The following is a 25,642-nucleotide window of genomic DNA, read 5'->3' on the forward strand; positions in this document are numbered from 1 at the left end:
AGCTCAGAGATCATCAGGTCCAAGCTGTCACCCAGCACCTCCTGACAGCCAAACCCTGGCTCCAAGTGCCACATCCAATCCCCTCCTGAACACCTCCAGGCATGGGGACTCCACCACCCCCCTGGGCAGCACATCCCAATGGCCAATTCCTCCTTCTGGGAAGAACTTTCTCCTCACCTCCAGCCTCAACCTCCCCTGGCACAGCTTAAAACTGTGTCCTCTTGTTCTGGTGCTGGCTGCCTGGGAGAAGAGACCAACCCCCACCTGGCTCCAGCCTCCCTGCAGGGAGCTGTAGAGAGCAAGAAGGTCTCCCCTGAGCCTGCTCCTCTCCAGGCTAGATGAGCAGTGCTGCCTCACCTTCCCCACAGGTCACTGAGCATGGCCCCAGCTGAGCAACCCAGGAGTATGTCAGATTCTCCTTGGGGACAAAGTAGCTGAAGGTGATGGCTGGGTTGGTGACATTGCCAAATTCCTTTGCATACCTTCGATAGACCTGGGGAGGGAAAGCTGTGGTCAGGGCACAGAGCAGCTCAGACTCAGCCCTCCAGACAGAGGTAGGAGCAGCTACTCCCAGCCTGGATCCAACCTTCAGCCTCACTGCTGTGCCTCTCAGTTCTTGCCAGATGCAGCCTGTGAGTACACAGAGTGCTCAGCCTGGGAGTTCTGACATAGCATAAAGCTTAACCCTCTCTGCTCCTCTCCACACCACCACCCCCCAGAGCTGCAGAAAGCCTGCAGGCAGCCAACCTCCAACCTCTCCCTCACCACCATCACCCTTGGTGAACACCACCTCCCCTGGCCTCAGCTGCTGACTGAACTTCAGAAGCTTCACCCCTCTCTGCTCTGCTGCAGCTCAACAGTGGTGGCTGCAGCTCACTTGCAGCAATCTGCTTTTAAAGCTCAGCTCAGTTCTTCAGTAAGCTCTGACCAAGCAGCTGCTGCTTCAGTCAGCCCAGGAGAGCTCATGGAGTAAAGATCTGGGGAAAAGAGGATGGATTGAAGCTGGCAGAGGGAGATTGAGGCTGGAGATGAGGAAGAAATTCTTCCCAGGGAGAGTGGGAAGACACTGGCACAGGCTGCCCAGGGAGGCTGTGGATGTCTCCTCCCTGGAGGTGTTCAAGGCCAGGCTGGATGAAGCCTTGAGCAGCCTGGGCTGGTGGGAGGTGTCCCTGCCCATGGCTGGGGGTCAGAACTGGCTGAGCTTTAAGGTCCCTTCCAACCCAAACCATTCTGTGACTCCAAGCCCCTGCACTGCTGGAGAGCTGCACAGCCTGAGTCTGGGCAGCTCTGAGTGGCCCCTTGCCAGCTCTGAGTGGCCCCTTGCCAGCTCTGAGTGGCCCCTTGCCAGCTCTGCTCTTTTCATTTACCTGTATTTCAATTTCTTCTCGTGTTGGCCCATCTACATGGACCTCCTCCAGGCTTGGCAGGTTGTCCTTGGTGAGAAACACCCTGTATTTGATCTGGCTGTCCTCCAGAACTGATGGGTAGGTGACATTCAGGGAGGTTTTGCCTTTTCCAGCAACTATGTACTCTCCCTTGACCTTCACAGCTTAGAGGAGCAAAAGCAGAAGTGAGGTTAAGAGCTATGATGTGGTCAGCAGGATCCCCTGGAGGTGTTTAAGCCCAGGCTGGATGAGGCTCTGGCCAGGCTGATCTAGTGTGGGGTGTCCCTGCCCATGGCAGGGGGGTTGGAACCGGATGATCCTTGTGGTCCCTTCCAACCCTGACTGATACAATGATACTATGATGCCCTGCTGCTGGCAGCCACAGGCTGTCCATCTGACAGAGACCAGTTTGATGTGAGCCAGAGACGTCCCAAAGAACATGGCTGGGCAGCATCCCACAGACAAACTCCATCATCAAGGCCCTTCCTCCTGGACAGCCTCCCACAGACAAACTCCATCATCAAGACCTTTCCACCTGGACAGCATCCCATGAACAAACTCCATCATCCTGGACAGCCTCCCACAGACAAACTCCATCATCCTGGACAGCATCCCATGAACAAACTCCATCATCCTGGGCAGCATCCCATGAACAAACTCCATCATCCTGGACAGCATCCCACAGACAAACTCCATCATCAAGACCCTTCCACCTGGACAGCCTCCCACAGACAAACTCCATCATCAAGACTCTTCCACCTGGACAGCATCCCACAAACAAACTCTCCTTGTCCTTCAACTCACCCAAATGTGTGAAGAGAGGCCTCCAGTTGGTAACATGTGCCAAGGTGGTGTTGTAAGGCAGGGACAGAAATGTCACATACTCTGGAAGGATGGAAAGGGAGAAGGAAACTCAAGTGCTGAAGATCAGAAGTTTGGGTAAAAGCCACTCCAAAGCCTTCATGGTCAAGCTGAACAGAGCACACAAAACTGAGCTGAGCTCTGTGTCCTGCCCTCCTCTCCCTTCTGTCCTGCTCTCTGCTCAATACCTGACTGTGATCCTGCAAGAACCAGCTTGGTCCCCAAGAGGATGTTGAGCATCTCAGGGAGCATCTGCCACAGCCCCCAGGAGTTTGCTACACTGCTGGGCCAGGTGCAGAGAAGAGTCACTCTGCCCACACAGCAGCTCCCCCCCTGCCTCAGATCTCAGCTGCCTGCTCTGCTGCCTACCCAAGCTCCATCAGCAAAGCCTCCACAAGAGGAAATACATCAAGCAGGAGCTGAAACAAGAAGATGATGGATGCTGAAGATGAGTGCTTTGAGGGGGAGGGCTACAGACCTTGAGCTTTTCCTTCTGTGTAAGATCCACTCACTTTGGTGCAGCTGCTGTTATCACCCCCACAGACCTGGCAAGAGTCCAGCCTCTTCTGGGAGTCCATCTGACCATCACATCCAAAAGCCTGAGCAAAGGGGAGACACTGTCAGGGCCTGGCTGCTCTGGGAAGGGAGAAAAAAGGGCAGGGGAAGTGGGGGGGAGAAAGGGGCAGGGGAAGGGGGGGGAGAAAGGGGCAGAGGAAGGGGGGTGGAAAAGGAGCAGGAGAAGGGAATCCCAGGAGCAGAGTAAATATGACTGGCAGGTTCTAAAGCCATCCTTAGCTTCCCAAGCCCCAGTTCCAAGCCTATCTCACATCCTCCAATCCCCCAGAGCTCAGAACAGGGCTTCTGTCCTCTTTCCCATGAAGAAGGCTCGCAGAGAGCTGCGGGAGGATCTCAGCAGGCTTAGCAGCAGGACACGTGCAGGTGCTGGACTGCCGCTGGAGGCACCGAGCCCAGGCTCCGGCTGCTGCCCGCAGGCAGCCACTCCGCGCCGCTGCCAGCAGAGCAGCAGCAGAGCAGCCCCTGCCCACCCCCTCTGCTGCCGCTTAGCTGGAAATGCCTTAACACCACCGGGACCCGGGGGATAATGAGGAAAACATCCCAGGCTGGAAGTGTGCTCCGGGAACGTAAAGGCAGAACAGGAACCAGGCAGTGAGCAGCACTCGGCTGGAGAGCACAGGGAATGTCTTCAAGAGCAGCAGAGGGTTAGAGGATAACTGAGTTGTTCAGGCTGGACAGGAGCTCTAAGAGCAAGTCCAATCACTAACCAAACACTCCCAAGGCTGCTGCTAAGCCATGGCCCTCAGCACCACATCTACACAGCTCTGAAACCCCTCCAGGCATGGGGACTCCACCACTGCCCTTTTGGGGAAGAAATTGTTTCTCATGCCCAACCTAAACCTCCCCAGGTGCAACCTGAGGCTATTTCCCCTTCTCCTGTCACTTGTCACTTGGGGGAAGAGACCAACCCCATCCTGGCTCCAGCCTCCTTTCAGGCAGCTGTAGAGAGCAATGAGCTCTCCCCTCAGCCTCCTCTTCTCCAGACCAAACACCCCCAGGTCCCTCAGCTGCTCCCCACCAGCCCTTCCCCAGCTTTGTTGCCCTTTTGTAGGAGCAGCTCCAGCACCTCAATGTCCTTCTGGGAGTGAGGGGCCCCAAACTGAACTCAGCATCACCAGTGCCCAGTTCCTCACCTCCAACCCACAAAACCCAACAGAGCTTTGAGCAGTGGTGCTGCAAAAATCCCTTCCTTGAGACACACTCCCCAGGTTCCACTCTCTATTGTGCCCCTGAGCCAGTGGCAGGTTCCAGCCCAGGGCTTTTTCCCCCAGGGCCATCACTTCCTGGAGCTATTTGGGTACCATGCAGAATGCAGAGCTAAGGATGTCTCTCTTCAACCAACTCACAAAGCTATAGCTGCTTGGCTTAGAGCTGAGCAGCCTTGCTTCCTGCAAGGCTTCTTATCTGGAGGGCACAGAGGGAAGAGCAGATTTGTTGGACCCCATCCAGCAACAGAATTCTTCTGAGCAGAGCTCAGTCTGTTGCTTGTCCTGGGACAATGCCTTTTGCCCCTGCCCTTGGCAGACTCCTCTGGAGCAGGTGACACAGGCCCACAGAGTGAGCTCCAAAGGCCATCCAGTCCAACCCCCCTGCACTCAGCAGGGCCATCCTCCACTACACAAGGTTGCTCAGAGCCTTGTCCAGCCTGACCCTCAGTATCTCCAGGGCTGGGGCCTCAACTCCCTCCCTGGGCAGCCTGTTGGTCTCCCAGCAGCCTCCTGGTGCACCACTTGCTGCTGCCATCCAGTCTGAATCTGCTCTTCTCCAGCTTCAAACCACTGCCCCTACCACTGCAGGCCTCTGCAAAGAGGGCAGAGGCTCACCTGCATTCCCCAGTTACTTACCCTGCAGGCTCCCATCACACAGAGGCTGAAAGGCTCCTGGTGCTCAGCCCCATCCTGCTCACACCTGGTTCCATCTATGAAACTGGCTCCACGGCTGATCATGAACTCCTGCCCCAGGGCCCTGCACATGTGCTTGCACTGCAGGTCCCCTGCAGGAGGCAGACAGGAGGAGAGAGGAGTGGTCAGACAATGAGGCTGGGGAGACACTGGCACAGGCTGCCCAGGGAGGCTGTGGATGTCCCATCCCTGCAGGTGTTCAAGGCCAGGCAGGATGAGGCCTCGAGCAACCTGGTCCCCTGCTCATGTCAGGGGGGCTGGAACTGGATGACCTTGCAGGTCCCTTCCAACCCAAAGCATTCTATGAATCAAGCAATGAGAAGCCAAAAGGATCTGACAGAGCACCCAGGCTTGACAAGAAAACTGAATCAGTGGAACAGCCTTTTGACTTCAAAATACAGCCAGCTCCACGAGCACTCCCTGCACACAGGAGCCAGGCTTCCTGCCTCACAGACTGCAGTGGGCTGGAAGAGACCCTCAAAGGCCACCTTGTCCAACCCCAGGCTCCCTCAGCCTCTCCCTACCTTTGGCAAAGCCAACAGCAGAAGTCCAGGTGTAAAAGGCTGGTGCTGCTCCAGAGACATGCAGGGGCTTGAGGTTGGTTGCTGCACACTGCTCAGCCATGAAGTCCTGCTGGCTCCTTGCACAGGCCTACAACAGCCCAGAGAGAATTGCAGGGGCCATGAGAGGAGGCTGCTGAGCACAGACCCTCAGGCAGCATTTCACCCCCCAGCTGAAAGCAGAAACCAGGGGCTGGTAAGCCACACAACCAAACCCCAACCCCAAACCAGGCCAACCCACTTGAGAGGGAGGCTGTGGGCCAAGGCAGAGCCTTGTGTTTGGGAGCTGCTGTCTTTGCTACTTCAACACAATAACTGGAGAAGGGAAAGGGCAGCAGCTTCAGAGTGTCCCTCTGAAGGAAGCTATCATTGAGTGAGTCACTGTTTGCTCAGCATCTGCCCTGCCATGAAGGCACAGGGAAAATGCTGCATTAGGCAGGAACAATGCTCAGAAACAACACTGCTGCCTCCAGCCACAGGGGAGCAAACACCTCTCCTGCTGGCAGACAGAGGCAAGCTGCATGCCAGACCCCTACTTCTCCTCCCCTGAGCAGCCAGCTGTGAAAAGGACAGTCCCAAACCAGAGACTCAGAATTGGCAGGGTTGGAAGGGATCTCAAGGAGCAGCCAGTGCCAGGCCCCCACTTGGTGGCCAGTCAGATGCTTCTGCAGCCATCTACTGCCCTGCAGCACCTCTGCCTGGGAGGTTGACTTCCCACAGGGATGCTGAGCTCTTCCTAGGGATGTTTTCCACCCTCTCCACTGCCCTGTGCTTAGGAGCTGGAGATCTGCTCCCCACCTTCTGCAGCTAAGGCTTTGGCTTCACAAAGGAGCTTGGAATGCAGAGCTGTTGGGAGTTCCTTTGTACCATAGTATCAGTCAGGGTTGGAGGGGACCACAGGATCATCCAGCTCCAACCCCCTGCCATGGGCAGGGACACCCCACACTAGATCAGGCTGCCCAGAGCCTCATCCAGCCTGGGCTTAAACACCTCCAGGGATGGTGCCCCAACCACCTCCCTGGAGCTGTCCCTGGAGTTCTGAAGGAGTGGCTCTGCAATTCCAAGAGAGAGTTTGGAAGATCCCCTGGGAGGTGTGGGCCATCACAGAATGGTTAGGGCTGGAAGGGAGCTCAAGGCTCAGCCAGCCCCAACCCCCTGCCATGGGCAGGGACACCTCACACCACAGCAGGTTGCTCACAGCCACCTCCAGCCTGGCTGCAAACACCTCCAGGGATGAGGCTGCCACCACCTCCCTGGGCAACCTGTGCCAGGCTCTCACCACCCTCATGGGGAACAACTTCTTCCTCACAGCCAATCTGAAACCAGCTCCATGCAGCTCCCAAAGTGTTGAAGAGCACTGAGCAACATCTCAGCTGTCAGGAGCTGCTTTACCTGAGGGTTGCACAGCTCTGCTTGGATGCTGGCCCCACGGCACTCCTGCCCCCCAAAAGCAGGCCTGGAAAGGACAGGAGAACTCTTCAGAGGCAGCTTTGTGCCAGGCAAAAGCTCCCCAGCCCCAGCCCCCCGTGGCCCTGAAGCAGCAAAGGGACACTGCAAGCTGCCCAGCTCCCCACCTCCTACCTGGGGTTGTTACAGAGCCGCTGCCTGGTGACGACTCCGCCGCCGCAGCTGCGGGAGCAGGGCGAGAAGGGGCTCCAGGCAGACCACTGCCCATGCACAACAGCCAGGGGCTTCAGTTCTTCCAGGGAGCTGCACTGTCCCTTGGAGCACCACTAAGGTCAAGAAGACACAAAATGGGCAGCAGCACCACAGGGAACCCAGCAGGGCTGGGATGTGAGGGGGCCGCAGGTCCCCAGCATCTTTCTGCTGAGAACCCCAGGATGAAGGAGCCTGGAAGAGGCTCACTCCTCATTATGGTCTCATGTGAGGTTGAGGTTAAAGCAAAGAGATGAGAGGTGGAAAGCAGAGCCTGAGGAGAGCTCAGATATCATAGAACTCTTCTGGTTGGAAGAGACTTTTAGGATCATCAAGTCCAACCATCAACCATGGCCACTAAAGCATGTCCCAGAGTGCCACAGCCACACGTCTTGAACACCTCCAGACCAAGCTACACAAAGCACCTCCAGACCAAGCTACACAAAGCACCTCCAGAGACACAGGCAAGGTGGGAACAGCAAGATCAGCTGGGCTTAATTTGTGACTGGAGTGGCTGGCCTTAGCTTCCTGGCCAAGAGGCAGTGTGTGCCATGTGCCTTCCAGGCACTGCTGATGTCTTGCTGTCTAATGAACCCCACAGCACCCAAACCCACTTCTGACTAGCAGGCCAGCAGCCTCCTTACCTTGTTGACTCCACACTCAGTCCCATCCAAGAGGGGCACCAGGAGCCTAGTGCAGCTGGATTTGTCTCCTGGCTGTACATGGCAGGAGAGCACTCTGCAGGTGTCCTGGTGTGACAAGGAGATCAGGGAGTCACTGAGGCTCAGCAGCACTGCACTGCACTCCCAAAAGCTGCCTTGAGGTTTAGCTTCCCCCACAGCCACCCAACAGTGCAATCAAGCCCCTTCATTTCTGCTGCTGCCAAGAAGAAGCTGTGGCCATGTGCAGAGTCCATTGCTGCCATGCTGGAAGCTGAAGCAACTGAAGTTTTCCCCACCCAAGTGCTTCCTCATGAACAAAACCTGTCCAGGCAGCAGCTGTTAGCCAGGCTGCACTTCTCACCCATAGCTCCTTGAGAAAGCAGTGAGGAAGCTGAAGGAATCCAATGAACAAGAGCTCCCTAAACCAAGGCCCTGAGTAGCTGTACCCAAGCCAGAGCCCTGTTTGGACACACAATCATAGATTCATAGAATGGTTTGGGGTTGGAAGGGACCTTCAAGATCATCCAGTTCCAACCCCCCCCAGCCATGGGCAAGGACAGCTCACACCAGCCCAGGCTGCTCAAGGCCTCATCCAGCCTGGCCTTGAGCACCTCCAGGGAGGGGGCACCCACAACCTCCCTGGGCAACCTGTGCCAGTGTCTCCCCACCCTCAGTGTCAAGAATTTCTTCCTGACCTCATCTAACTCTCCTCTCCTCCTGCCTAAAGCCACTGCCCCCCAGCCTGCTGTGAGAAGCCCTGGTAAAAAGGGCTTGAGAGACAGAGAGCAAGGTAACAGAGCCAGTGGTAGCCTGGGAGATAAACACAATCCCAGGGGGCTCTGGGGACTGTGCAACCCTTAAAGGAAACTTCTGTGGCCAAAGGAGCTGATGGAGACAATGGAAGCATTTCAAACCCCCTCTGAATGTTTGTCCTCTGCCAAGAGAGCTGCGGCAGCAAAGCAGCCAAGGGCCCTAGACAAGAAACCTCCTCAGCTGCCTCTCCCTGAGCCCTGGCTCCAGGAGACTTCTTTGCTGCCCCTGTAGCAAGACAGACAAATTTCTACCTACAACATTGCTGTCAGCAAAGGTGCATGCTGTGGCAAGGCTGCCAAAGGCTATTTTGCACTGCTCATCTGCTCCATAGTACAAGCCAGGCTTCCAGCCCGGGATGCTGCCCCCCGTGTCCGGCAGGTCATTCAAGCAGTCTGCTTGGCCTGTGCTGGTAGGAACAGAAGGAACATCACTTTCCCAGCTGCAAGGACAAGGACATGTTTGCAAACTTCTGCTGAGTTTCATCCTGGGAGCTGGCTGCTGCTCTTCCCAGACAGCACATGCTCGCTGCTGTGTGCAGCAGCTGCCTGGAGGTGCTCGCAGTTGCCTGCCGCCGAGGTGGTGACAGAAAGCTGTTCCTGTCCCTCACCCAGCCAGCTCACAGCCCACAGTGCCAACTGAAGTCTAGATGCTCTGACATTTGAAATGAAACTTCCAGGCTGAGCTAGTGCCTGAGAAGTCCAACCCAGCCCAGGCATCTTAGCCACTAACCAAAGCCATTTCCAGCTACTCGGTTAAGCGCAGTAACAGCCACGAGGGCCAAGAAAGAAACAAGCCTCAAGCTGTCACAGTTCCTCATCTCCCATTAATGTGACTTGGTTTTACCCCTTCTCTTTCCCTGCTCTCTCCCAAGCCCCAAACACAGGGAACTGCCCCCCCAGAACTCCAGCATTCCCTTACCTGACAAAGGCCAGGAACTGATCTCGGCTGCACTGGGACCAGGTGAGGTCGATGCTGTTGTGGCTCCCTGCTGAGCCCATGATGTGCCCACTGCTGCTGCACACATTCCCCTCACCATCGTGGGGGATGCCAAGGCTGTAACACAAGAAGCACCTTGCCCTGAGGAGAAGAAGCCCCGAGGCTGGGCTGCCTCTGAGCCTCTCTCCTCTAAGCAAGGACTGAGCTCCCTCTGCAGCCTTTCTTCTGACTGCTGCCACAAAGGTTTCCCCTCCTCTCTGCAGCTCCCAACTGTCCCAGAGCAGGCAGGAAGGCAAGAAATGCTAAAAACCTGCGGGAGACTCTTTGTTATGCTGAAAGATCCTTTTCCTCCTTCAGAATCCCTGCAAGTGGGGAGAGTTTTTACCTGGATAAAGCAGGTTGGGCTGTCCTGGGGCTTTGCTACTGACCTGTGCCCAATCTCGTGGGCTATGGTGACTCCAAGGTCAAAGCCAGTGTCCTGGGTAATAACACAGCTCCAGAAGGAGGAGCAGACTCCACCTAACTGAGTCACTCCACGCAACTCCTTGTTCCCATCAGGTAGCTCCAAGTCAAACCTGCAGTCAGGGAGAGAGAGGAAAGAGCAGAGAACCACTGCAGCTGTAGAGTCAGGCCCAGGCACTCAGCTGAACTCATCTGCACCTTCCTGGCCTAACTCTGCCAGCTACCTAACATTTCTTCTGATGCAGGCAGCTCCCTGGGGCAAGGTGGTGGCAGTAGGGTCCCATCAGTGTCCACTGTTCAAAATCAGGGGTGATACTACAGTAAAAGAAGACAAATCCTCCTGAGCCCCAGACAAGCAGAGGAGAATCCAATGACCAGAGCAGCAGCAGCAGAAGAAAGAGCACCAAAACTCCCCAGGTTTGCCTTTGACAAGTTCAGCCAAGGCAATTTAGAGTGAGGAGCCTGAAAGTCAAACAGAATGTCTGAGGCAGAGCAGCCCTAGAAGTCTTCCACAGAAAACAGCAGTGGGGTTTCACTTCCAGTTACTGCCCAGCTTCTCTGCCCTCAAAAAGCTGCAGTGGGTTTGGCTGTGCTGCTCTGGAGGCACACAATGCCTGCTCAAGGCTGGCTGGGCAGGGAACCATGGAATGGTTTGGCTTGGAAGAGACCTTAAAGATAAGCTAATTCCAAGCCCCCTGCCATGGGCAGGGACACCTCCCACCAGCCCAGGTGGCTCAAAACCTGCCCTTCAACACCTCCAGGGAGGAGGCTTCCACAGCCTCCCTGGGCAACCTTCTTCCAGGGTCTCCTCACTCTCACTGGGAAGAATTTCTTCCTGAACAGAATATTCCAGCTCCTTCAGAAGCTGAAGAAGGAGCACCTCTGACTCACTGTTACACTCAGGGTAGGAGAACCAAGCCCAAAGAGGAGAAAGAACCCATCCCTGTGATGCCCAGGGAAGACCCAGTGCAAACCACTGTCACTGTGCTAGGAGCCAGACACCCCCTGCCCTCCTTCCAGCCCTCTCCCAGGGCAGGGCAGCTGCAGTACCTGGTGATGTAGAGGACAATGTCAGCATGCTGAGGGTCAGAGTCATTCTGGGGGTTGACCTTCTTGCTCCACTCACAAACACTGATCAGTGAGGAGGTGATGTTGGTTGTGATGTTTATCTCTGCCTGGAGTGAAGGCACAAGGCTGGGTGTTCCACACAGCTTCCAGCAAGCCCTTGGCCACCAGTGGAACACTGTGCCCTCCCCTGCTTACCTCTGGCTCTCTCAAAATCACCATCTGCATAAGATGAACCCTGAAGTGGGCACCCAAGGAGGCATCTCTCAGCAGCTCTGCCCCCTGGCAAGAGAAGAAGACAGAGAAGGCAGCTTGCTGACTCCCACTGTGAGTCCCCAGTAGCAGGGCTGCCTTCACCACACAGGTAACAGACTGGTGAGCACAAAGTCAGCACTGTCAGGGGAGCAGAACAGCATCCCTCACCACAACATAAAAGCAAGAGGGAAACACATTCAGGTGAGCATCACAAGTGTAAATCAGGCAGCAGGTGAGAGGTGTTGTCAGATTTGTCAGGTACCCTGAAGCAGAGAGGAGAATCTGCATGGAGAAGAGTTTCACAGGGCAGGAGAGTGAAGGTTAAAGACTTCCCTGCCCTATACACACAGAGGAAATGCCCAAGGAGGGCATTAAGAACAGCCCAAAGGAGATGTTTGGAGCAATCCAGTAGCAGAAATGAGATGTGGAATGGCAAATGTGAGATGAACTCAGTGCATCTTGTTCCAGCTCACTGAAGGCCTCAGGGCTCTGCTGATGAAGCTCTGGCTGCAGGGTGTGAGGTGCAGCAATATTAGTGACAAAAGGAAGAGCTGCATTCTCCACAGGGGCTTTAGGGCTACAACCCCACAGCTGCTAACATCCCTTTGGCCTCCTGCAGCTCCTTGTGCCAGGGACAGAAGGGAATAGAATTAACCAGGTTGGAAAAGACCTTTGAGATCATCCAGCCCAACCTCTCAACCAGCACCATCTGATCAACTCAACCATGGCACCAAGCACCCCATCCAGGCTCTTCCTGAACACCTCCAGGGATGGGGACTCCACCACCTCCCTGGGCAGCACATTCCCATGGCCAGTCTCTCTCTCTATGAAGAATTTCTTCCTCACCTCCAGCCTAAACCTCCCCTGGTGCAGCCTGAGACTGTGTCCTCTTGTTCTGGTGCTGCTTGCCTGGGAGAAGAGACCAACCCCCACCTGGCTCCAACCTCCCTGCAGGGAGTTGCAGAGAGCAAGAAGGTCTCCCCTGAGCCTCCTCTTCTGCAGGCTAAGCAACCCCAGCTCCCTCAGCCTCTCCTCACAGGGCTGTGCTCCAGACCCCTCCCCAGCTTTCTTGCCCTTCTCTGGACACCTTCCAGCAGCTCAACCTCCTTCCTGAACTGAGGAGCCCAGAACTGGACACAGCACTCAAGGTGTGGCCTAAGCAGTGCTGAGCACAGGGCAGAATGACCTCCCTGCTCCTGCTGGCCACACTGCTCCTGCTGCAGGCCAGGATGCCAATGGCCTTCTTGCCCACCTGGGCACACTGCAGGCTCATGTTCAGCCTACCATCAACCAACACCCCCATGTCCCTCTCTGGCTGGCTGCTCTCAGCCACTCTGCCCCCAGCCTGCAGCACTGCCTGGGGTTGCTGTGGCCAATGTGCAGAGCCTGGCACTTGGATGTGTTCAGTCTCCTGCCCTTGGGCAGTGCCAGGGGAAGCAGAGGGGAACACCCTGCCTGCAGGGCTCTGTACCACAACCACCTCTGAATGGGCACTGCCCAGAGGTCCTCCTGCCCGTGGGACAGCCTGTGGCCCTGTGAGCTCTCACCCCTGGGGCAGCAACCCACACAGGCAGCTACTCACAATGTTGAGGTTGGTGAGGAGGTAGCGCTCTGTGTCCTCTCTGTGGTGCAGGAACACATCTGGACCTGCCACCACCATCAGCTCCAGATGTTTGACAGCTGCCTCGGCCCTCCGCCGCCGGCGAGCCGGAGAGCTCCCTGCTGGACAGCACAAAGGCACACAGGGGCTTTACAACACAGGACAGCAGAGGAGGCCCTGCAGCTCCACTCCCTTCTCCTGAAAGAGTAGAAGAATCCAGCTGCAAGACCACCCCCCAGCTGCTGCCTCAGGTTCCTCACTTCCCTTTGCTCCTTTCACCTGCCAGGACCCTTAGGAACCCCTCTGTGCTGTGGGAATCACAAACACCCCCGAGGGAAACAGGAGGCTACAGCTCAGGGAGGTGAGCAACATCTATCAAGTAGGTACAGGGGTTTCCCCTGAGCCCATCCAAGCAGCCCCACCAGCAGCTGACAGCTCTGCCAGGCACAAGCAGCCCCTCTGGTACTTTACCTCTTCCTCCATCTCCCCCTCCTGCAGCACTTCTGAAGACTATGTGGGGTCTGGAGAAGCCAAGATCCTTCAGCAGGGCCACATCTCTGCTTCTCACAGGCTTGATGTGAATCTTTTCCTCATCTACAACGATGACTCCTTGCTGCAGGAGATGAAATGCCATCTCTGGGTCACTCTGAACACTTTTGCTGTCAATGGAGCACTATGTGCCCCAAGAAAGATGGGCCACAGCCTTCCTGATCCTTCTGGGTAACGCTCAGGTTGATTCAATCATAGATTCTCTGTCCAGGGACAGCTGCTCCTCCCCAGCCCACGTAGACACTTTGACCTTGGAGGTCCTCTTGAGCCCTAGTGCAGGGATCAGTGGAGTCAGGAAGTTCCCCACGAATCATAGAACCACAGACTGGAGTGGAGGGGAAGGGATCTTAAAGATCATCTAGCTCCAAGCCCCCCTGCCACGGGCTGGGACATCCCCCACTAGACCAGGCTGCTGAAGGCCCCACAGAGGGTTCACAAGTGCTTGGGGAATCCAGCTGCAAAGCTACCAAGGCTGCAGACACTTGTAAGAGGAGGTTGAGGGCACACTCACCAGCTGCCCCTCACAGTAAGTGACTCTAGCTGTCGCCCCCGCGGGCTGCAGGGGACTGCCGCCTGCAAAGCAGCTGCCCGAGAATCGCTTCAGCAGCTCCAAGGAAGAGTTCACCACGTGGTGGCTCAGGAAGGCAGAGGAAAGGAGGGCATGGTCCTCTCGAAATTCAAAGGCATAGAGCACCCCCCAGGCCTCAATGGAGCAGTGCTGAACCTGACAGGGTGCCAGCTCAAGCTCTTCTTCTCGGCAAGGGCAAGCCGGCTCAGCAACGACAAACTCGGGGGCTGGAAGAAAGGAAACCAGAGCAGAAGCAGGAGAAGAGCTGTGGGAAATGATGGCACACAAAACAAATGCAGTGGTCCCAGGGAGCACTGCTCTTCAAATGACAGCTGTGGCCTTTTGGAGTCACTGTGGCAGCAGGCAAAAGAACTTTTCTGTGCTTTTCTGTATCCCAAAGCGAGGATAATCTGCTTGGGAAGAGAGAACAGCTCTGAAAGTGGCTCCTGGTTTCTGGGCACCTCTGCTCTCTGCATAAGGATAGGATTTGATTTCACAGAGGCTGAGACAGCTTTCCTCCCTCAGATGTCAAGCCTTCCCAAGTGAGAATTACCATAACCCAGAGAGAGATGCTGGGATGAGCAGAAAATGAGCTCATAAGCAGACAGCATCCTTGCTTTGAGGATTTGAGAGCTTCAGACGTGCCTGGATTCTGAACCACCATCAACCCAGACCCAGGGCAGAAGTCTCTCCACGTGTTGACTCCACTCAACAAAATTATCAGGTGCATTTAAAGCACTTCTCAGTCTAAAGCTTCCCACTCAGAAGACCTGGACCTTGTTAATCTCACAGGAAAAATATCACCACAGAAAAGGAGGACCACAGGAGAAATGACCACAAAGGTTTATCATCTCTCTCTCCCTCAGCAGAGCTCAAACACTGACTCAGTTCCTGCACTGCTTTCACACTGGGACGTGGATCATGGTAGGGGTTGGAAGAGACCTCTAGGGATTGAGTCCAACTCCCCCTGCCAGAGCAGGATTACCCAGGACAGGTCACACAGGAACACATCCAGGGGAGTTTTGAATGTCTCCAGAGAAGGAGACTCCATAACCTCTCTGGGCAGCCTGCTCCAGGGCTCCAGCAGCCTCACAGGAAGGATTTCTCCTCATGCTGAGGTGGATCCTCCTAGGTTCTAGCTTGTACCTGTCGGTCCTTGTCCTGCCACTGGGCATCACCAATAAGAGCCTGGCTCCTTCTTCATGACACCCACCCCTCAGATAGTTATCCAAGTTAGTAAGGTCCCCTCTGAGCCTTCTCAAGACTAACCAGCCCCAGCTGTGAGCACTGGGACTCAGAAACGCTCAATGCCTGTCAGGGTATGGTTCATCAATCAGCATTCTCAGAGCTACCAAACATCCAGGAGTAGGAACAAACTGACAGGCACGGTCTAAAACCAAGGAGGAAGGAGCCCTGCATACCATCAGACACTGAGCTGGTTCCAAAGTAAGAGAGAACATCTTCTGCATCCAGAGCCCCCAGAAATCTCTGCAAGAGGAAGAAGAGGAAGAGTTTTACATGTTTGTATGAGGGACCAAGGGGATACAAGATCCATCACTTAACCTGAGCTGGAAGGAAGGCCACCAACAGCTCCACAAGTACCAATGCCAAGTTTTCATAGAGTCATACAATCAACAAGCCTGGAAAAGGCCTCAGAGGTCACCAAGTGCAAGCTGTCACCCAACACCTCCTGACAACTAAACCATGGCCACATCCAAGCCTTCTTGGAGCACCAGGGATGGGGACTCCACCACCTCCCTGGGCAGCACATCCCAATGGCCAACAACTCTCTCTGGGAAGAACTTTCTCCTCACCTCCAGCCTAAACCTCCCCTGGCACAGCTTGAGACTGTGTCCTCTTGTTCTGGTGCTGGGTGCCTGGGAGAAGAGACCAACCCCCAGCTGGCTACAACCTCCCTGCAGGTAGCTGTAAGAGAGCAAGAAGGTCTCCCCTGAGCCTCCTCTTCTCCAGGCTACACAACCTCATGGGTTTATGGTGCACAACGCTGAGGCTCCAGCAAGAGCCACCCGGAGGAAACAGCTTCAGCTGCTTCATCAGTAAGGTTGGATGAGTCTTGGCTTAGAACACTCTGTGTTGTCTCTCAGTTGTTGATGGTTTGGGGTTTGGGTTGAGGTTTGTTTTGGTTTTTTTTCTTCCTAGAAATAATGTTTTGAAGCCTTCCTGGAAACCTTGGCGTTTTGTGGAGGTCAAACTCACCTCTTGGAAAGCCGACAGGCAGCCGAAGCCCAAGGGGAGCATCACGAACAGCCGGACCGTCAAGCTGACGGTCATGCTGGAGGGGTTGCAGCCGACTCAGCGCCGGCCCGGGGGCGGTTTAATGGTTTCAGGAGGTGTTTGGCCCCGAGCATCACGTGGAGCGGAAGGGAAGAGCGCAGGGTTTAAACAAACAGGGGGAGCTCAGCCTCGGCAGCGAGGGGCGGCCGGGGGAGGGGGGGGAACAGCTGCGGGGAAGCTTTGCGCAATGTTTGTGACTTTACTGCGAGCCAAAGAGCGCAGCGAGAGCCAGCCCGGAGCCAGCCCCACAGGCGGGAGGTGATCTGTGGGGAGAGAAGGGGCTCTGTGCGGCTCGACCCGTGCCCTGAGAGGCCTCACGCCTCCGCCACGGCAGCGCGGCGACCCCACGGCGGCAGCCGGAGCCAAGCCGCCCTGCCCGACCCAAACCTCCCTGCCCGCCCGGCCGGCAGGGGGCAGGGGCGAGGCCGGAACTGAAGCGCGGAGCCTTGTTTCCTGCCGGACCGCTGCGGCGCTGCTCGGTCCCGGCCCCATTTCCCGCCGGACCGCTGCACCGCGGCTGGGTCCCGGCCCCGTTTCCCGCCGGACGGCTGCGGCGCTGCTCCGTCCCCTCCCGGCGTGGCTGCCCGCCCCAGCGCCAGCCCCGGCCCGGCTCAGAGTCGCTGCCCGCGCCCGGGCCCCCCCCGCATGGCGAAGCAGAGCCCCGCGGAGCCCGAGGGCCGCAAGAAGGGCAAGAGGAGGAAGAGGAAGAAGGGGAAGGCCGAGCATGGCGGCGGGGAAGGGGCAGCGACGCAGAAGGGCCCCGGCCTGGCGGCAGCTCCTCCCCGCAGCCCCGGGGAGTTCTCCTCCAACTGGAAGGCGCTGGAGGAGGTGAGGGGAGCCGGGGGAGGGTCGGCTGTGGCGATGCCGGCTGGGGCTGGGGCAGGGCGCCGGGGCCATGCCGTGGTTCCCGGAAGGCGCCCCCACATGGGATGTGGGAATTAAGAAATAAATAAGGATGAGTGGTATAACTATGAATGAAGTGCTGCGGGCAGGGAGCGGGGGGGACGGGTTGCAGCTGACTCCCCTAGAGGCAGCCAGAGAGTGCAGGGCCACTGGGCACTGACACAGGCTGGCAGGGTTGAAACATGCCCGAATAATCCTTTTCCCTCTCCTTTTAGCTACTGAAACAAAAGACAAATAGCTCCAAAGCTTCCCTCTCTACTCGTCAAACACACACCAAAAAGAAGCAACCCCTCAAGGCAGGAAACAGCCAAGAAGTCCCAGCTCCCAATGGGAAGGTGAAGGCCAAACCCTCCCAGGAAGTGGGCAAGGCTTCTGGTAAGGAAAACCCTCCTCTGGCTAAGCCAGAAGCCAAGAAGGTTGCAATGGAGAAGAAGTTAAATGGTACCAAGAGGGAGGGGAAAGGCTGCCAAGAGAAGGAGGAAAATGGCAACGTTGTAAAGGGGAAGGAAACAAAGCACAATGGCAACATGGCAAAGGAGAAAGGAAAACAGCAAAGTGCCAACACTGTGAAGGAGAAAGAGGATATAAAACATAAGAGGAGGAAAGCTGCAGAGCCTGTGGAGCAACCACCCAAAGAGTGAGTAGTACAGCATCAGGGCTGGAAGGGAGCTCAAGGCTCAGCCAGTTCCAACCCCCTGCCATGGGCAGGGACACCTCACACCACAGCAGGTTGCTCACAGCCACATCCAGCCTGGCTGCCACCACCTCCAGGCAGGAGGCTGCCACCACCTCCCTGGGCAACCTGTGCCAGGCTCTCACCACCCTCATGGGGAACAACTTCTTCCTCACAGCCAATCTCAATCTCCCCACTTCTAGTTCTGCTCCATCCCCCCCAGTCCTGTCCCTCCCTGACACCCTCCAAAGTCCCTCCCCAGCTTTCCCATAGCCCCCTTCAGATCCTGGAAGGCCACAATGAGGTCTCCTGGGAGCCTTCTCCTCTCCAGACTGGACAGCCCCAACTCCCTCAGTCTGTCCTCACAGCAGAGCAGCTCCAGCCCTCTGCTCATCCTCATGGCCCTGCTCTGGACACCCTCCAGATCCTTCCTGTCCAGAACTGGACAGAGTGCTCCAGGTGGGGGTCTCACCAGAGCAGAGGGGGAGAACCTTCCTCCTGGGAGGTGTGCACTGCTTGCAGTTGCACTCTTCCAGTCTAAAGCTGAGGAGAAAAGAGAGGCTTGCTGGCCCTGCTCCTCCCAGAGAGCAAACCTGCCCAGGAGACAGCACTGCACTCATGGTCACAGAGCTGCTCTCTTGCTGTGAATACTAAATGTGCTTTTCTCACACTGGAAAGGTCCAAGAGTGTTTGAAGAAGGCTCTTCAGTGTACTTCAATCTCTGCTTCCAACAGGGCTGAAATCTGGTTTGATGATGTTGACCCAAAAGATATTGAGGCAGCAATAGGACCTGAAGCAGCAAAAGTTGCTAGAAGAAACCTGGGACTGGAAACAGACCAAAGCAAGGAGTCTGTGGAGCGAGTGCTGGTCAAAGAAAAGGCTTTTGAAGGGTGAGTGGCACTGCAGCAGGAAGGATGGCACCAGGGGCACTGAGGGTATCAGAATCAATAAGGTTGGAGAAGACCTCAGAGCTCATCAAGTCCAAGCTGTCACCCAACACCTCCTGACAACTAAAACCATGGCTCCAAGTGCCACATCCCAGCCCTTTCTGAACCCCTCCAGGGATGGGGACTCCACCACCTCCCTGGGCAGCACATCCCAATGGCCAATTCCTCTTCCTGGGAAGAATTTCTTCCTCACCTCCAGCCTCAACCTCCCCTGGCACAGCTTGAGACTGTGTCCTCTTGTTCTGGTGCTGGGTGCCTGGGAGAAGTTCTCTCCCAAGAGCTGCCATTTGCAGGTGCAGAGCAGAGGCTCAGATCCCCCTGAGCCTTGGGCAGTCCCCTCTGCAGCCCCTGCAGGAGAGCTGTGCTTTGTCTTGCAGGCTGACTCGAGCTGTAGCCATGGACTGTGAGATGGTGGGAGTGGGCCCCAAGGGGGAGGACAGCATTGTGGCTCGTGTCTCCCTCGTCAACCAGTTTGGGAAGTGCATCTATGACAAATATGTGAAGCCCACAGAGGAGGTCACTGACTACAGAACAGCTGTCAGTGGCATACGCCCCCAGGACATCAAAGCAGGTAGGAAGGCTCCCCTTCACCCCCCAAAAAATCATAGAAGCAACCAGGTTGGATCAGAGGTTATCAAGTCCAACCTATGACCTCTCACCCAACACCTCCTGACAGCTAAACCATGGCTCCAAGTGCCACAGCCAATCCCCTCCTGAACCCCTCCAGGGATGGGGACTCTTCCACCTCCCTGGGCAGCACATCCCAGTGGTCAATTCCTCTCTCTGGGAAGAACTTTCTCCTCACCTCCAGCCTAAACCTCCCGTGGCACATCTTGAGACTGTGTCCTCTTGTTCTGGTGCTGCTTGCCTGGGAGAAGAGCCCAACCCCCACCTGGCTACAACCTCCCTTCAGGTAGCTGCAGACAGCAAGGTCTCCCCTGAGCCTCCTCTTCTGCAGGCTAAGCAACCCCAGCTCCCTCAGCCTCTCCTCCCAGGGCTGTGCTCCAGACCCCTCCCCAGCCTCATTGCCCTTCTCTGGACACACTCAGGTATCTGTGTCCCTCTTTAAATGTTCTTTAAAGAGGGGAAAACCAAAAACATCTTAACAGGCTGCCACAGAAACCTTGGCTGAGCTCAGAGAAGTTTTAGCTCTGTTTGGAGAAGTGGAAAAGAAAATGCAGCCTGGAGGCTAAGCAAAACAGTGGCAATAAAACCCTTTTGCAGAGTGGTTCCTGATGCACTAGAGATTAACTCAGGGATTCTGCCCCTTGGCTCTGCTCAGACCCCACCTCCAACACTGTGGCCAGGTCTGGTGTCCCCAGCATGAGGACACAGAGCTGGATTGAGGCCAGAGGAAGCCACAAAGGTGATCCAAGGGCTAGAGCAGCTCCTCTATGAGGACAGGCTGAGGGAGCTGGGGCTCTGCAGCTTGGAGAAGAGAAGACTCCAGGGGGACCTCAGAGCTGCCTGCCAAGAGCTGAAGGGATCCTGCAGGAAGGCTCCAGGGGGACTTTTCCTGAGGGTGTCTAGAGCCAGGCCAAGGGGGAATGGTTTGAAGCTGAGGCAGAGCAGGGTTAGAGTGGAGCTGAGGAAGAAGTTCTTCAGTAGGAGGCTGCTGAGACTCAAGCTGCCCAGGGAGGCTGTGGCTGCCTCTCCCCTGGAGGTGTTGAAGGCCAGGTTGGGTGAGGCCTTGAGCAGCTGAGTCTGGTTGAGAGGTGTCCCTTAAACTGCAGGGTACTGAGTTATTTTGTGCTTCTGATGGAAGGTGTTTCCCTTCTGTGGTCTTTTCAGGGGAAGACTTCAGAACAGTGCAGAAGGAGGTTGCCAACATCTTGGCTGGGAGGATTTTGGTCGGCCATGCCCTCCGCAACGACCTGAAGGTACTGGGCTGCAGCTTTCTTCTCTGGGAGGCAAAGCTCCAAAACTGGAAGGTTGATCAAGTGGCTGATACAACCTCCTGGGTCAGCTGAACAAACCTGAACCAGAAGCTTTCTCACTGCTCCCTCAGTGTCTTGTCCTGTCCTGCTGCAGCCAGGACAGCCCCAGCCACTTGCCAGCTGAAGTTCAATGCCATGAGGGAGAGTTTGGAAGGTGATCTGCTCACCTCAAGAGCCAGGGAGGGAGCAGTGATGAGGAAGCTGTCTGCATGCTTTGCTTAGCCTCCAGAGCTCAGCAGCCTGGGCCTCCTTGCCAGAGAGAGGCTTCTCATGCATGCTGTACCAGCACTGCTTCCAGCTGCAGTTCTGTGTGGCTCTTGCTCCCAGCTGCTGGCTGGGGGATCTTGGCCTTGGCTGTTCGTGGGGCTGAGCTGTATTTTATGGGGGGTGGAAGGCAGCAGCAGGAGCTCTGCATCCAGCTGTGTGAGTCTGCAAGGAGCAGGATGGTTTGGAGTGGCAGTGTCCTTTCTCCTAGGTGCTGTTCCTTGATCACCCCCAGAAGATGATCCGTGACACCCAGAGATACAAACCCTTCAAACAGAGAGTCAAGGTGAGAGGCTGAGGGCAAAGTGCCCCTCTGGGACCTGACTGCCAGCTCCCAGCACCTCCTGCACTGCCCTCTGCCTGACCCTTTTCTTTCCTTCCCACCTGGAAGAGGGGTCCCTGCTTTTCCACCTGCAAACACCAGGCTGGCTGAGATACATCAGTGAGTGCCATAGAAACAATCAGGTTGGGGAAGACCTCAGAGATCATCAGATCACCCAACACCTCCTGACAACTAAACCATGGCTCCAAGTGCCACAGCCAAGCCTTTTGTGAACCCCTCCAGGGATGGGGACTCCACCACCTCCCTGGGCAGGGGCCAATTACTCTGGGAGGAGAGTACTTAGATCAGTCCAAACACTGCTGGTAAAATCTGGGCACAAATGGCAGTGGCTCTCCCATTCTACAGCACTTCCATGGTCCTCATAATGCTTTCCTGGACAGCAAATAAGATCACAGAATGGTTTGGGTTGGAAGGGACCTTAGAGATCATCAGATTCCACCCCCCTGCCATGTGCAGAGATGCCTTCCACTAGACCAAGTTGCCACATCCAACCTGGCTTGGCATATTTGCAGGCTTGGAGCCTCCACAACTCCTCAAAGGTGGCAGAGCTCCCCTTGCAGGAGGGCTCATCCTTCCTGGCATCATTTCCCTGAGGATATAAACCCCTGGATGCCTTCATCTTCTGCTTAGGCTGCTGGAGTAAAGGGTCAGAGAATTCCCAGATTGCACTGGGTTGGAAGGGAGCCTCAGAGGTCAGCTTGTCCAACCCCTCTGCAGTCAGCAGGAACACCTCCAACTAGATCAGGCTGCCCAGGGCCACAGCAGATCTGACCTTGAATGTCTGCAGGGATGGGGCCTGAAGCACATCCCTGGGCAGCCTGTGCCAGCCTCACTGTGCAGAGCTTCCTCCTGACGTCCAACCTAACTCTGCCCTGCTCCAGTCTCATGCCCTTGCCCCTATCACTCCCCAGCCTTCTGAAGGGTGCCTCCAGCAGTGGGCACAGCATGATTCTGTCTGTTCTGTTTGCAGAGCTCCAGGCCCTCCCTGAAGCTGCTGTGTGAGAAGCTGCTGAACGTTCGGGTGCAGACCTCGGAGCACTGCTCGGTGCGTGGCTGGGCACAGCACAGCCTGGGGGCTGGGGGCCAGGCTGCTGCAGGCTGCCTCTGGGCTCTGCCTGCACTCCACAGTGCTGTGCCTCCACTCTAGCCTCTCAAACTCACAGAATGGCTCAGGTTGGAAGGGACCTCAGGGAGCATCTGCTCCAACCTCCCCACCACGGGCAGGGACAGCTCTCAGCTACACTCAGCTGCTCAAGGCCTCACCCAACCTGGCCTTGAACAGCCCCAGGGAGGAGGCAGCCACAGCCTCCCTGGGCAGCCTGTGCCAGAGCCTCACCACCTTTCTGCTGAAGAACTACTTCCTCAGCTCCACTCTAACCCTGCCCTGCCTCAGCTTCAACCCATTCCCCCTTGGCCTGGCTCCAGACCCCCTCAGGAAAAGTCTCTCTGCAGCCTTCTTGTAAGATTCCTTCAGCTACTGCAGGCAGCTCTGAGGTTCCCCCTGGAATCTTCTCTTCCCCAGGCTGCACACCCCCAGCTCCCTCAGCCTGTGCTCACAGCAGAGCTGCTCCAGCCCTTGAATCATTTTTGTGGCCTCCTCTGTCCCCACTCCAGCAGCTCTGTGTCCTTCTTCTGGGGACACCAGGACTGGAGGCAGGATTGGAGGTGAGGTCTCAGCTGAGCAGAGCCAAGGGGCAGCATCTCCTCTCTTGCCCTGCTGCCCACACTGCTCTGGCTGCAGCCCAGCACACAGCTGCCTGCTGGGCTGCAGGAGGGCACTGCTGGCTCCTGGGGAGCTGCTCAGCACCCAGCACCCCCAAGGCTCTTTCTTCAGGGCTGCTCTCAACCCACTCTGCACCCAGCCTGGATTTGTGCCTGGGACTGGCCCAAGCCAGCAAGCTCTGCTGGGACAGCAGCACTGCCATTTAAATGGCTTCCTGTTACAGGCCTCCTAGCACTGGGATTGTTTCCTTATAGCCATGGACTTGTGCACAAGTGAGCTGTGTTTGGTGTAAATACTAATTCTGTGAGATCCTCAGGGGGAGGAGAAGTAATTCTCAGATACTGAGACTCAGCTTACCTTCAAAGCAGCACTCTGCAGCCCTGGCTAACTGTTGAGCTCCTTCCTTTCAGTGGAGTGAAGGATTCAACAGAGGAATGAAGTGAACCAGGCACATCCTAAGGGTAGCTTCCAAGATGTTGAATCAGTCCAAAAGTTGTTTGGCTTTTTCCTCCTCGTTTCCCAAGTCACAGTGAGAAAGAGAAGTGCATAGCCTGGGGGTGGGCTGTGTGCTCTGAACCCAGCTGAATCCCTTGCCACTAGTCACACAACCTGGCTCTAGAGAGAAATGATGCCACATTACTTGCAGGGGTGGAAGATTCTGCTCTTTATTAACACTCTCACAGCCCAGCAGCTACATTTCACTAAGCCTCCTGTTCTGTTCTCCCTCAGATTCAGGATGCCCAAGCAGCTATGAGGCTCTACACCCTGGAGAAGAAGAAATGGGAAGCTGCTCTCAAGAACAAACCTACCAACAAGAAAGCTAAAACCTGACTGCTTCCCACCTCCAGCATTTGCTGGGTGCCTGGCTCATTCTGAGGCACATTCAGAGGCAGCTCAGAGCTGACAGCAGCTGCTTGAGGGAATCAGTCACAAGGTAATGCTTCTGACCTGCCAGGTGACTGGGGCCACAGGAGGCAGCCACTGTCCCCTCTCTGGGTGGTGCCTGCCACCTAATCCCTGCTGCTGTGCTTAAACAACACCTGCAACAGAGCCCTGCCTTTGGGAAGGGCTTCAGGGGAGTCTCTGCAGAGGAAGCAGACTGCAAAAGGGTTGTTCCAGTACAGCAGATGGAAGGGAGAGACAAACCTGCCAGGACTCAAATCTTTACCCCAAAGCCTCAAAGTTAAGGCAAACTCTCCACTGCTGCTGTTAGTCTCTGTTGTGGTACCTAAAGCAAGCACCACCTAGAAGAGTTCACCCATGACTCATGGGCTGATGGTCATCCTTCTGATGAGAAAAGCCTGCTGACAACATCTCTGGGGGCTCCAAGCTTCCCTCTCTGAACCAGGAGGAGAGAAGTCTTCCTCCTGGCCAAAAAGGGGTTCCCATTTTACTTCTGCAGCTTCAGAAGTGTTGCATCCACAAGGGTCCTGATCTCCTGGGGGGAAACAGGAGAGTTGTCCAGCCCAGCCTCACTTGGTTTGCTCCTCTTATTTCTATAGCCCTTTGTTAATAAAAGCAGTGCCTGAAAAAAAGCCTTGCATGGAATCCTCAGCAGAGAATGGCTCAGGTTGGAAGGACCTCAGAGGTCAGCTACTCCAAGCTCCCCAGCAGGGGCAGGGACACCTCTCCACTAGACTCAGCTGCTCAAGGCCTCAACACCTCCAGGGAAGAGGCAGCCACAGCCTCCCTGGGCAGCCTGTGCCAGAGTCTCACCACCCTCCTACTGAAGAACTTCTTCCCCAGCTCCAGTCTGACCCTGCTCTGCCTCAGCTTCAAACCCTTCCCCCTTGGCCTGGCTCTAGACCCCCTCAGCAGAAGTCCCTCTGCAGCCTTCCTGCAGGATCCCTTCAGGTGCTGGCAGGCAGCTCTGAGGTCCCCCTGGAGTCTTCTCCTCTGTAAGCTGAACACCCCCAGCTCCCTCAGCCTTTCAAGGGAGTGTTCTCAGAGGGGAGAGCTGCTTCTGTGAAACCCAAAGCAACTCTTCACCACCTGATGAACCAGGATGGGTTGGCTTGGAAGGGACCTTTAAAGCTTACCTATTCCAACCCCTCTGCAGTCAGGGGGTGAGGAAATCCATCACCAGCAATACATGAAGCATCCAGCCTCTTACCACACTGCCTTCTACATACCTTGCTGGAAGCAAAGTGGCTTTGGATGTCAGACAGCAGTTCTGCCATGTTCAGGGCTAGCATCTCCAGCAGGACATCATCTGTGGTGTAAGCAGAGAGGTGAGACCCCACCTGGAGTACTGCCTCCAGTTCTGGAGCCCCTATGACAAGAGGCATCTGGAGGTGCTGGAAGGTGTCCAGAGCAGGGCCAGGAGCAGAGGGCTGGAGCTGCTCTGCTGTGAGCACAGCCTAAGGGAGTTGGGGCTGTTCAGTCTGGAGAAGAGAAGGCTCCCAGGAGACCTCATTGTGGCCTTCCAGGATCTGAAGGGGGCTACAGGAGGGCTGGGGAGGGACTGCTCAGGATCTCAGGTAGTGATAGGACTAGGGGGAATGGAATGAAGCTGGAGGTGGGGAGATTCAGGCTGGAGGTGAGGAGGAAGTTCTTCCCCATGAGAGTGGTGAAGCCCTGGAATGGGTTGGCCAGGGAGGTGGTTTGGGCCCTGTCCCTGGAGGTGTTTAAGGCCAGGCTGGATGAGGCTCTGGGCAGCCTGATGTAGTGTGGGGTGTCCCTGCCTATGGCAGGGGGTTGGAACTGGC

At 56.0% G+C, this 25,642-nt stretch overlaps 2 protein-coding genes across 2 annotated transcripts in view; one reads left to right on the top strand and one right to left on the bottom strand.

The window, feature by feature from the left end:
* The window catches only part of ADAMTS13 (ADAM metallopeptidase with thrombospondin type 1 motif 13), a 59,053-nt gene that overhangs the window by 12,021 nt on the left and 21,390 nt on the right, over positions 1–25,642 (bottom strand). The window contains exons 18-36 of the mRNA XM_068155911.1: positions 25,067–25,146; positions 15,271–15,337; positions 13,793–14,076; positions 13,204–13,345; positions 12,715–12,851; positions 11,076–11,159; positions 10,863–10,987; positions 9,779–9,925; positions 9,333–9,467; positions 8,670–8,820; positions 7,584–7,688; positions 6,865–7,016; positions 6,676–6,739; positions 5,248–5,374; positions 4,667–4,815; positions 2,725–2,845; positions 2,190–2,270; positions 1,368–1,549; positions 358–493 (exon numbers count right to left, since the gene is read on the bottom strand). Coding sequence (XP_068012012.1) covers positions 358–493; positions 1,368–1,549; positions 2,190–2,270; positions 2,725–2,845; positions 4,667–4,815; positions 5,248–5,374; positions 6,676–6,739; positions 6,865–7,016; positions 7,584–7,688; positions 8,670–8,820; positions 9,333–9,467; positions 9,779–9,925; positions 10,863–10,987; positions 11,076–11,159; positions 12,715–12,851; positions 13,204–13,345; positions 13,793–14,076; positions 15,271–15,337; positions 25,067–25,146 — 2,469 coding nt within the window. The remainder of the gene's footprint in view (positions 1–357; positions 494–1,367; positions 1,550–2,189; positions 2,271–2,724; positions 2,846–4,666; positions 4,816–5,247; positions 5,375–6,675; positions 6,740–6,864; positions 7,017–7,583; positions 7,689–8,669; positions 8,821–9,332; positions 9,468–9,778; positions 9,926–10,862; positions 10,988–11,075; positions 11,160–12,714; positions 12,852–13,203; positions 13,346–13,792; positions 14,077–15,270; positions 15,338–25,066; positions 25,147–25,642) is intronic.
* On the top strand, positions 16,661–24,469 carry REXO4 (REX4 homolog, 3'-5' exonuclease). Its single transcript, XM_068155912.1, has 8 exons — positions 16,661–16,972; positions 17,263–17,684; positions 18,455–18,610; positions 19,045–19,238; positions 20,459–20,547; positions 21,080–21,154; positions 22,182–22,256; positions 23,664–24,469. The coding sequence occupies exons 1-8, from the start codon at positions 16,790–16,792 to the stop codon at positions 23,763–23,765; spliced, it is 1,296 nt and encodes a 431-aa protein (XP_068012013.1). The 5' UTR covers positions 16,661–16,789; the 3' UTR covers positions 23,766–24,469.

This window comes from Melanerpes formicivorus, unplaced genomic scaffold (assembly GCF_026170545.1).
Source record: "Melanerpes formicivorus ecotype bairdi unplaced genomic scaffold, bMelFor1.0.p_v2 SCAF_33, whole genome shotgun sequence".
Lineage (NCBI taxonomy): Eukaryota > Metazoa > Chordata > Aves > Piciformes > Picidae > Melanerpes > Melanerpes formicivorus.

Coding starts and splice junctions, on each gene's coding strand:
- REXO4 (XM_068155912.1), top strand. CDS start 16,790: ATGGCGAAGCAGAGCCCCGCGGAGCCCGAGGGCCGCAAGAAGGGCAAG. Junction 16,973..17,262: donor ACTGGAAGGCGCTGGAGGAG/GTGAGGGGAGCC, acceptor CTCTCCTTTTAG/CTACTGAAACAAAAGACAAA. Junction 22,257..23,663: donor AGACCTCGGAGCACTGCTCG/GTGCGTGGCTGG, acceptor GTTCTCCCTCAG/ATTCAGGATGCCCAAGCAGC.